General features: G+C 40.3%; 1 protein-coding gene across 1 annotated transcript in view; it reads left to right on the top strand.

Moving 5' to 3' along the window:
* RNF2 (ring finger protein 2) overlaps positions 1-9,170 on the top strand; it is a 57,946-nt gene extending 48,776 nt beyond the window's left edge. Inside the window, exons 5-7 of the mRNA XM_045028732.1 lie at positions 3,289-3,561; positions 4,679-4,850; positions 6,706-9,170. Of these exons, the coding sequence (XP_044884667.1) occupies positions 3,289-3,561; positions 4,679-4,850; positions 6,706-6,807 (547 nt within the window). The 3' untranslated portion in view covers positions 6,808-9,170. The remainder of the gene's footprint in view (positions 1-3,288; positions 3,562-4,678; positions 4,851-6,705) is intronic.
* The last annotated feature ends 2,971 nt before the right edge of the window (positions 9,171-12,141 follow it).

Raw genomic sequence — 12,141 nt, 5'->3', positions numbered from 1 at the left:
GTGGCATACATATGGGATCATATTCAGATAAAAGAATTAAGAACAGGGTGGCATAAATCAATTGTAGCTCATTAATATTTTGCCAGTGCATTATTAAATCTAATACAATTAAATATGTAATGTTTGGAAACATAGTATACAGTGTCCTTTACAGGTTGCTCAGTTTTCCACTCTGTCGTGGATGGGAAGGTACAAATACACTATTCTGAATTTAACCTAAAGGGTGTGTGTTGCCAGGAAACGTAGTAATGTAGAGAAAAGAACCTGCAGTCTTGTGTGAAAATAATTATTGACCTGTGTTCCCAAAGGCCTTCTGATACAATTATTTTTTGGAAAAATATAAGCTATTAAACTGTATGGGATATTTCTATAAGAATCTATTTCAGAATTTATACTTTTTAAAACAAAGTTTTTCATGTGTACAATATCTGTGCAAAGAAAAGAAAATCCTTTTTTGTAGTTTCAGTGCCAGAACAAAATCAGCATAGTCGCTCTATAGAAAAGAATGTTAGAAAAATTCATTGTTGTTGAACATGTAACTGATAATTGCTATGAAATGTTGGTGCCTTCAAATATGCTAACTATATCACCCTTTGTGTATGACTGATTATAGACAATTGAAAATAAATTGTTTGAGAGATACTGTGTGAGCCAGCATGTGAAAATTTAAAGAAATTTGATTAATTCTGAATGCTGATTATGCTCTACAGCCAAAATGCTTCTGAAATAAATGTAGTCAAACTTTACTAATTATGGGTCACTGAGAACGAAAATGATGCTTAAAATTGTTGATTGGCTCTAGTTTTCAATATATGCTATTGGGTCAGTGTATACGACCCTTGACTTGGGAATAGCGGAGGATAAGTGACTTATAAAGGGAAGGGATCTCAATTTAAACCAGAAATGACTAAAATACATCTTTGACTGGATCTATGAATAAATCTATGACTGGGTTTGGACAGTACTTGCTTTTTAGGCAAAACAATGAATGATGCAATCTGAAGCTGGTATTGCGTCATACATGATATGAATTGCATCATGTTATTCCTAGAAGTCACGGATGATGCAATCATAACGAAGCTTACATCACTCTGCTGAACAAATTGCCCTATATCCGCTCTAGAAACCATACAGTGTCGTGCTCTCTTATTTGTCAGTGTTTGATTTTGCAAAGGGACACATTTCTGTTTAGCCAAAGTGAGCAGAGATGCCTCGTACTTGTGTGAACAGTGCAGATAACTTCTGGTATGTTTGTGGTGAAGTGACTTTTGCATCACAAAAGCGCAGTATAACCACTATGGTTAAGAAAGCCTATCACTTTTATTTTGGCTGCAAAGTTGGAGATCAGGACAAGAGGTGGGCCCCACACATATGCTGCAACACTTGTGCAACAAATCTTCGCCAGTGGTTGAACAGGAAAAGGAAATCTATGCCTTTTGCAGTGCCAATGATTTGGAGAGAGCCAACAGATCATACCAGCAATTGTTACTTCTGCATGGTGCCTCCAGTTGGGAAAGGTGTGTCAAAGAAGAAAAAGTGGACTGTGCATTATCCAAACATTCCATCAGTTATACGCCCAGTACCCCACGGAGAAGGACTGCCGGTTCCTGATGCACCAGAATCATTCTCACTTGAGTCAGATGAGGAAGAGGATGAAACTTCTGGTCTTGAACCATCAATGTCACAGGACCCACATTTTCTCCCATCCTCCTCCTCTGAACCACACCTCTTAACACAAGGTGAACTGAATGACCTTGTCAGGGATTTGGAACTACCCAAGAGTAAGGCAGAGCTGTTGGGCTCCAGACTACAGCAGTGGAATCTCCTGGCAGGTGATGGAACATGGAAACCCTAACGTGACCGTCAAAAGGATCTTGTCCCATTCTTCTTCATGGAAGGTGATCTTGTAGCCTGCAACAACATTGATGGTGTGATGGCAGCCCTCAACATCGTTCACGATCCAGATGAGTGGAGACTGTTCATTGATTCATTGAAGATGAGTCTTAAAGCTGTTTTACTGCATAATGGCAATGTTTTGCCATCAATTCCAGTTGGTCATGCAGTCCATATGAAGGAAACCTATGACAACATGAAACAACTTTTGAGGTGCATAAACTATGACCAACATCAGTGGCAGCTTTGTGGCGTTTTGAAGGTTGTTGCTCTCTTGCTTGGTCTGCAGACTGGATACACAAAGTACTGCTGTTTTCTCTGTGAATGGGATAGTCGTGCAAGAGATTCCCACTACATCAAGAAAGATTGGCCACTCCGACAGTCATTGGAGCCTGGGAGGAAAAGTGTTCAGCATCCACCACTTGTTGAATCAAGGAAGATTTTGTTACCACCCTTACACATCAAGCTGGGTCTGATGAAGAACTTTGTCAAGGCCATTGACAAAACACAAGCAGCTTTCAAGTACCTCCGTGGAAAATTTCCAAGGTTAAGTGAAGCTAAGATAAAGGAAGGTGTCTTTGTTGGTCCTCAGATTCGTGAACTTCTTCGAGATGATGCATTTGACCATGCACTGCGTGGCAAGGAAAAGACGGCATGGAAAGCCTTCCAGTTAGTGGCAATAAATTTTCTCGGAAACAACAAGGCAGACAACTACAGGTTGTTGGTGGAAAACCTCCTCAAGGCATACAAAAGCCTTGGTTGCAACATGTCACTAAAGATACATTTTTTGCACTCTCATCTAGATTTTTTTCCACCGAACTGCGGAGCAGTGAGCGACGAGCACGGCGAGCGATTTCACCAGGACATTGCAACAATGGAGAAACGCTATCAGGGCAAATGGAGCCCATCAGTGCTTTCAGACTATTGCTGGACAGTGACAAGAGATGCTCCATTTAATGAATACAAGAGACAAGCCAAGAAGCGCCGAGTAGACACTGAATAGGACTAAACTATGTACATAATAGTTTTTTGCCTTTTGTTTCATAATAAATTTTAGTTATATAACCCTTTTGCTGATTTTTAAAGTGTTACATAAACAGGACAGGTGAAATATTATCATGTAAAGCAACCATAAACACATGAAAAGACCTAGGTTTACAATTTATGATTAAAACTCTACTATCTACACAATATACATAGACATAAAATGTAAAAACTTAAATATATTAGAAACAGTAGCCAATCAGTTGTTTTAATTGTCATATTTGAATTCAGCACATCAAAATACATAATAAATAGCACATTTTATCTCTGAAGCAGACGACTTCTCAAAAATTGTAGACCAGTGTTTAGCTGCTGAAGAGATCACGTTTATTTACGTATATCTTTAAACAGGCTACAACGAGGCAAGAAACAACAGATTGAGAATGGCAGTGGAGCAGAGGATAATGGTGACAGTTCACACTGTAGCAATGCTTCGACACACAGCAATCAGGAAGCAGGGCCTAGTAACAAAAGAACCAAAACATCAGATGATTCTGGGCTAGAATTGGACAATAACAATACGACTGTGGCAATAGACCCAGTAATGGACGGTGCTAGTGAAATAGAGCTAGTCTTCAGGCCCCATCCTACACTCATGGAGAATGATGACAGTGCACAGACCAGGTAAGTATCTTCAACATCTTTTAATCATTTTCTTATTGCTACTTAATCTGTTGTTTCTTGGGGCTTTTTTAAAATCAAATGTAGACATTTCTTCTCTAGTTACACCTTATCCTGTTGAACTGAATGCACTTTCTCCATCCTAAATAGGGTAGCCAATTATTTTAGTTAATATTTTATAGTATCATAGTCTGTTTTAACCCTTTGATCGCAGAAAAAGTTCCTAACAGTTAAGAACACACCTCTGTTCTTGGTATGGTATGCTTGGTTGACAGCATTTTAAAACCACAGATGATTTTAGATTCCAGTCTCTCCTCACTCCTTTTGAAAATATGTATATAAAAATAAGCCTTATGTAAGTGTTAGAGTGTAGCTGAATGGATCAACATGTGAATTCCTTTGTCTTTGGAAATTGGGAAAGAAGAGTGAAGTTTTTCAAAAGTGGCTCAGGAGCATAAGTCCCATTAAAAGTGAATCTCACCCTAAATTCTGTGTAATCCTGTCCAGATCCATGCTCATAAGTTCTGGTATCTGCAGTATGCAGGTTTGTATTTTTTTTTCTAGAGTTTCCTGAAATATCTGGAATCTGCTTTCTTATTCCTCTTCAGCACAAGAGCTTTCTCATGGGTTCTAGAAGTACAACATCCTAGGCCATTCAGCACTTTTGAAAATCTCACTCTTTGGTTTAGATTTCCAGAGAATGAGGAGTCAATGAAGAGTAGCTAGGGCAAGGAAAGTGGTCACAGAGCATGCCAAGTATCCAATTCTTGTCCACTGAATTGATGTCACACATCTGTGTTCAGAGGATTGAGCAGTCCTTAATATTTACTTTTTAAAAAAAAATCTCTCACATGATCAGTTAATTCAGGCAGATGACAAGTAGTAATATTTCCTATCCACAAATAGAGTGGGAGTCTGCAGAAGAGGAGGTTGAGAGAGGTGTGAGGACTTCTTTTCTTGCTCAGTAAATTGCTTCTTTTGTATCTTGAGTGAAAACATTGAGGCACTCTGTACTCTTCACATACAAGTTTGTTTACTTTTACATATGAAGCTTATCTAGTGCCTTTTTCTGCACAAGTGATTCAAATATGTTTGGTTGTCTTTGTTGCTACTGTTGCAGATATATAAAGACCTCCGGTAATGCCACAGTTGATCACTTGTCTAAGTACCTAGCTGTGAGGTTGGCTTTGGAGGAACTTCGGAGCAAAGGAGAGTCAAACCAGATGAATCTTGACACAGCCAGTGAGAAGCAGTACACAATTTACATTGCTACGGCCAATGGCCAGTACACTGTGAGTAGTTGATCTGGTTGATACTCTAATTTAGAAATGTTTAGACCCAACAATACTATAACTTGAAGGCACAATGGATTTGTTATCCTATTGTGATTGGTTTGGATTCTGTCTACAAATTGATCTATGGATTGTATTCATAATCCATTTTTAAAAGCATAGCACCAGCATTATTTGCTGTGACATTTTAGGCAAAAGTCTGTTCTGTGGCGATTGCATACAGCAAAAGCATTGATAGTAGAAAAGGAGTGGCGTGTAAATGTGTGGATGCTCTGGGCACAATCCCCTGAGCTAGGGTAAATGGTGTGGCTCCATTGACATCACTGGGATTTTACCAATTTATTTTTGCTCTTTATTTTACAGGTAAAAATTTAGGAGGAAAAAAGTGGTACTTTGATTTGAGGACTTGCTTATTGAGAATGTCCTTCATTGCCCAAGGGAGGTAGCACTTCCTAGGCAAATTCAGTCTGGCTTTTTATCAGTAGGAGACACATCTATTGATATAAAGTCAAATTCACACATAAGTAGTATTTCAGACAGGCAAATATTAAATGAGCACAATCCACAAAAATTCAGTCAAGATACAATACAGTCGTTAGCTAGATGAATACTCAGTATCACTAGCTATTTTAAATTCCTGCCAGTCTTACGAATTCAAGAAAGGTTTAGAGATTTTGCTGGTTTAAAAAGTGAAATACATTGGACTTCAGCCCCAAGTTCCACCCCATCCCACCTCCCATTTGTAAAGCTGGGAGAGGGGCAGCAGTGCACATACTCTGGGGATGCCTCAATTTCCTTTCTAGGGCAATCTGTAGTCATGTTTGAAAGATTTTTGAAAAATATTTTCAAAGATTTTCAGGCATATTGGTGGATAATCCCCTGACTGATAACTGGGAGATGCATACTCTACTGCCAGTAGCACCTGAAACCATAAAGTTGCTCAAAAGCCACATTAGCAGAGGCCCAGCAAGGTGGCTGCAAGACTCCAGGTCCAGTAGGAAACAAAGGGAAGAGGCAGCTTGGGTCACTGCATTTTAGCTGTTCATAAAGTCAGACTGTTGGTAGGGAAGCTGAGGCCTGACCTCAGGTCTTGGTGCGTAAATTAAAGTGAAACTTCGAGCTTATTTCTTTGCTTTCAAGGTCCTGCATAGTTCTCTCCCTCCTTACTTATCCACCTATGTTGCTCTGCACATCATGCAGGCTTCTCCATCCATCAGTGATGCCAACCCTCTACACATCATTTGTCTGCTTCTCCCCAAAACCCACCACCATACACCCAACACACCAAAAATTAATTGTTCCAGTAACAGTTTGGATATATCGTGATGACACAGTCATCCTCTGATCACCTTGCTGCTTGTTGATTCTCCTTGCCACTGTCCTTGTCTATTTGTTTTTCTTGTTAGCATGCAAGCTCTTAGGAAAAGAGATCACAATTTCTTGTGTTTGGAAAGCAGCTAGCACATTGGTTGGTGCTACTGGGTGGGAGTGGGGTAGAAATACCCCCCCCCCCGCGCAAAAAAAAAAGCATAATAAATGAAAGAGTGGTGATCAGTATAGTTAAGATCTAATCTGTATTGCTATGGGGGGGGGAGGCTAGTATTAGAATTGAGGCACTAGTCACTGGATTATAATGAGCAGATAAGCAACCAGAAACACTGATAACATATTTAACAGGAAATATCTATTAACTGCAGCCAGAACCACAGAAGACTTGTGTTCTGTAAATGTTCCTCCCCAAGTCTACTGCAGGGTTTTCACAGTGACCAGATAGTAGTGACAGGACCATCAGAAGTTCATAGCTAGTTGACAGAAAATATATTTTCAGAACTGTTGGTTTTTTCTCCTCCTTTAGGTATTGAATGGTTCCTTTTCCTTGGAGCTGGTCAGTGAGAAGTACTGGAAAGTGAACAAACCCATGGAACTCTACTATGCACCAACAAAGGAACATAAATAGGCTTTGCGAGAAGGTTTGGAGAGAGGACTCTAACTTTTATAGCTATGATTTCTTTAATATTAAGGAGGCACCATCATCATCTTCATGGACAGTACTTAGGATGTCTTCAGACTACTCACAGAGCCTACTTCTTATAATTAGACAGTATTCTGGGTTTTATTTTTAATTTAATATTTTTTTCCCAGGGGACTGAATAACCTTTCCAGTGCATTCCATTGTTATCAAAGATATGCTTTTTTTTTATTCTCAGCTTATGATATCAGATCAAGCAAAGGTTCCAGCGTGGAATGTTTTAACTTAGTCCAGGAAAAGCTGTTGGTCTGCTAATATGCTTGATACAATTATACCAGCCCTTAGGTGAAATAGTGAGGGTCTAAAGTAGTCAATAGTAGCAGCTGTTGTGGGAGTATGGTAATGGTGGTGATTTGCCAGTTACTGTCACTATAAAAGATGTTGAAGAATTCAGTTCTGATAACAGCATACCATTTTGGCTTCAAGGTATTTACAGTAGTAATCTGATTCCTTGCAAGACTTGGATTATTGGTAATAGTCCAGGTAAGGTATAGTTTTCAGTAGACCAAGATGAAGACTTAAGGGAAAAAGTTCTGACACTTTAAAAAATCTTGCTATCTGCTGGATTTCATTAATTTCAGTATCAGAAAAAAAATATATTTAAAAAAAAAAGGAATTTTATTTTTTTCTGGGCAGAATATCACAGTCCCTGTGCACTCTCTAATTTCTGGTCTTTGACTCCTGTGCACATGTGCTTGGCTGATAACATTTATTGTACAAAATCGTCTCGGACAATTTAAAAGTCCTGCTATATCAAGTGTAATGGCAGACTATTGTGGAAATATCATAGACTTTGCTGTAAAGGATTCTCTTTCTTGGAAATATTTTGCAACAAAAATGGCATTGTGTTGCAGCAAGAGTATCTTATTTTATAGCACTCTATCCACACCACTTGTGTGAGCTATAACTGTGGTTCATCACTGAGGGGAAAGAACTGCTTCAACTACAAACTGTTCTAAGTATTCTGTTTTAGCCAAAACTTTAACAAATATGGCTTAGCACTTTGGAAGAAAATGTGTTAGTACTTGACAGGTTTACCATTTAGTGTCTTAAAGTAGTGTGTTTTTTTTTTAAACTTGGAAGTTGGCTGCTGTGTGAAGTTTTGCATTTACAGTTCATCTGCATGTTAAACAGGTGGGTTTTTGTTTTGGTGTGAACCCTGCCTTCACCTAGTAGGGATGCTTTGCTGCAGCTAAAGAGAATTCTCAATGTTAGGGAAATGGCACAGTGATGTTCTCTTTGCTCTAAGGTTTTATCAGTACAGCCTTCCTGTCTTTGCAGTTTGGATGCTGAAAGTGAAAAGACCCTTAAAGTAGTTGAGGAATGTTACAGTTTGTCTTCTCCTCCCTTCTTGTCTTGCTCACAGTTAAGATGGATGAGTTTCTAAAGTATATGGAACTTGTACACTTTCAAATCCCTAGGTTTCTGTTGGGAAAGGAACAAGCCTTCCATTACTCCTTGTCATTCAAGTCTAACATTTGTAAATATGTCCATTTTGACAGCTGTTTTGGGTCAGTTTAATCTCTATATGAAAAACTCATAGGTTTCTTGAATAACTTTTAATATTTCTTTTTGGTATCTAAAATGTTTTTACTACTCTTTTTGTAATCTGTGCCATGAAACTGACATTTCCAGTCACCAAGCATAGTGGAGGGTGAGGGTTGATTTTCAAATGTTGTTTTATTCAGTATTACTTGGTGTAATGTTCAATTGTATAGATTACTAGTGCATGTCCACTAAATATAATCCTGTTTTTGTGATACTTAGATTTTATGGGGAAACTTCTATGTTAGCTGCAGCAGAATGACAAATTCCCAGTATATCTAAGAATGTTTAAGGAGCAAAGAAGGTATTTGTGAAGCTGAGCTGTGTCTGTCTAGAGAATGTCTTTTTTTGTCCGCAGTTTAAAAAAGTGTGGAAGAATGTGAAACTTATTTTCATGTCATAGTGAATTTACTGAATATTTATGTTCTTTAAAAATATATATTATGTAGGTGTTTGATTATACCATTGATGCACTGACTTTAGTGCTATAAACAATTTTACTTTTCAAAACAACTTTCATATTGCCTTCCTGTTGAGCTAGATCCTCATTTTTGGTACCTTGTGCTTGTTAGGTATGGTAAATTGAACAGTTATAATATCTGAAACTAAAGTCATACCTAACATCTCACATTTGTCACAATAAAGCAAAAATGCTGTGAACACAGTACTGGAAATTCAATCACTTCCTATTACAATCTACAAAAGAAACCATTTGCATTATAAATCCACTAGTCTTGCACTGTCTAACAACACTATCATATCTGCAGTTTTCTCAATAGAGGGCTGGGAGATGCATCTGCTTTCTGGATACACATGCCAACACCACACAGTGGAATCTGGTGCCTCAGTCCTGTTCTCTTCCTCCCCCCCCCACCCCCCCCACCCAACTTGTAAGGCCCATTGAAATCAGTTGAAAAATTCCCATTTACTTCAGTGGGATTTGCATCAGGGCCTTAGAATGGGATGTGCATGTGTAATAACACTAGCTAATGTCAAACTTTTTCAGTGGCCATGGCATGTATAACAAGTTATTCTGTTGGGTGGGACACAGAATAATTGTCATGCAAACGGTGATATGAAAAGAAGACTGTTGGTTTGGCGTGCCCTACTTAGGAACCCCAGCAAAATCAGTTACTATGCATGGTGATTTACATGTGTGCTAATCACCTTCCCAACATAATTGGAGACAAAAGACTTGGAATATGTGAAGTAGGATCATAGCATTACATACTGAATGGGGTTGAACTTTTATAAAAATATGCAGTGTCAATTTTTGCAAAGTTTTACAAACTGCAGCTATATTTGAGGATAAATGTATTGTAAGATTAGTAGTTTTATCCACTACCAGAAAAGTGGTATTTGATAAAGTCTAAGATGAAACTATATTGTGCACTCTAAACCTCAGCCCTTCATTATAACTGTAGTGCTGAATCAAACATTAAGCCATGATTATACTGAATATAAAACAATGTCTCCCTCTCCTTATCCCCTCCATAGAAAAACATAATTAGGATTTCTCTTTCCTCCCACTGTTTAGGGTCAAGAAATGTTTAGGGCTCTTTTGATGAGAAGAAAGGTCACACAACTTGTGCGATATAATGGTTTGCAGATGCTTTGTACTTTCAGCTGTCCTCCAACATGGAATGTATGTTATTTAGGTGGTTGTTTTTAAATTCTCTGTATGAACAACAGAAGTTGGATTTTTGGTAGGTATCTGTACTGGGACCACATCTGGGATGGTCCAGATCCATTTCTGCAGTATTACTGCCTATCTAGTTAGCCTCCATTTTGTATTTGATTTTTCCTTCCAAAATGTAGTACTTTACATTTGTCTTTATTGAATTTCATCTTGTTGATTTCAGACCAATTCTCCAATGACACAAGGTTATTTTGAATTCTAATCCTGCCCTCCAAAGTGCTAGCAACCCCTTGCAGCTTGGTGTCATCTGCAGATTCTATAAGCATACTCTCCACTTATTTATCCAAGTCATTAATAAAAATATTGAATGAGACCAGACTCAGGGCAGACCCTTTGGAACCCCATTATTTATGTCCTCCCAGGTATGACAGCAAGCTACTGATAACTACTCTTTGAGTACGATCTTTCAACTAGCTGTGCACCCATGTAAAGAGGGGCACGTGTCTCTCCCCTTCTGACAGGGCAGGAGGCCGTGCCTCCTCACTGTTTCTCAAGCGAGTGCAGCTCCTAGCTAGTGAATCCACCCTGGTGATTAATCCAAGCAGCACCCCTCAATCAGGGCAGCGAGCAGTTAGCAGGCCTGGCTGACAATCAGCCCAGGCCTTAATTCTTCTCTCAGCCCCAGTCCCTCAATGAGGGCAATTCACAGTTTATAGCTCAGGCTGAGTCCATGCGATACAGCCCAGCAGTTCAGGGTGGGGAATAAACTCTCAACTGTGAGCGACAGCAAATCGCTTCGGTGGGCACCAGACCAATTCAGGCCTCCTGGCTTCTTAGTGGGGAGATGGCCACCCTCCACAGGTGGGGTGGCTGGGGTAGGGGGATGCAGGCCCTCCCACTTCACTGCATCCCAGCCCAGGGCCTTATTAGTGGTGGGGTAGTTCGCCATTAGGCCAGTGGGGATCTGCCCGCAACATGCTGGCCAGTTCACGATAATTCCACAGCTGAACCTATGTCCCGCCCCTCTGCTTCTGGTGGGGTGGCCGCAGGGGGCCTGGTTCTGCCCACTGGTTCTGCCCACCAGGGGGTGATCTTGGGCTTTCCCCTTCTGATAGGGCAGAAGGCCACACAGCCACGCCAAAACCCACCTTATTTCATTTAGCCAACATTTCCCTAGTTTGCTTAAGAGAATGTTATGTGGAACTGTGTCAAAAGCCTTACTAAAATCAAGATATCCTGTCTACAAGTTTCCTCCGTTAATTAGACCAGTAACCCTATCAAAGAAGGAAATTAGTTTTGCATTTGTTCTTGACAAATCCAATATTGGCATATATTTATAACCCTATTATTTTTTAGGTGCTTAAAATTAATAATTTGTTCCAGGTATCATCATTAGATTGACTGGCCTATGGTTTCCCACGTCCTCTTGTTCACCTTTTTAAAGATAGGTACTATGTTTCTCCTTCTCTAGTCCTCTGGGATCTCACATATCCTCCATAAGTTTTCAAAGATAATTGCTAATGGTTCTGTGATTGCTTCAGCTACTTCAAGTGCTCTAGTGTGAACTTCATCAGGTCCTGCCAACTTGAGTACATTCTAACTTAAGCCAGGCCTACACTATCGCTTATGTCAGTGTAAACATGCGGGACTCACCCTTGCAGCGCCTCCTGCTGGTTGTCTCTGGGAATTAGCTCGTCAGTTGTTGGAGCGCCCTCTGCAGGCCGGTGTCCCATTACCGTTTGGATCCCGTGTCCCTCCCAGACTCAGTGCCTTGTTGTCTGGGGTGCTGCCGCCTGGCAGTACCCCCCCAGTCTGGGTCTCCCCCTCCCAGGGGAACCCCCACCCACTATCCCCACTTCGCCTCAGTCTTGGCTACTGCCCAGTCGCCATCTAGTCACTGGGGCAGACTGCAGTATAAGCCACTCATCACAGGCAAAGCGGTTTGGACCTGCTGCCTCTGGCTACCTGTGGGCTGCCCCTGCAACCGCTTACCAGGCAAGAGCTCCCCATCTCCCTTGGCCTTTCCCCAGCCCTGCTCCACTCCAGATACCTGGTTAACCTCCCTGCAGCCAGGCCCT

Source organism: Mauremys mutica, chromosome 8 (genome assembly GCF_020497125.1).
Source record: "Mauremys mutica isolate MM-2020 ecotype Southern chromosome 8, ASM2049712v1, whole genome shotgun sequence".
Classification (NCBI taxonomy): Eukaryota; Metazoa; Chordata; order Testudines; family Geoemydidae; genus Mauremys; species Mauremys mutica.
Note: the sequence above shows the minus strand (reverse complement) of the source record. Positions and strands in the feature narration are given on the sequence as shown.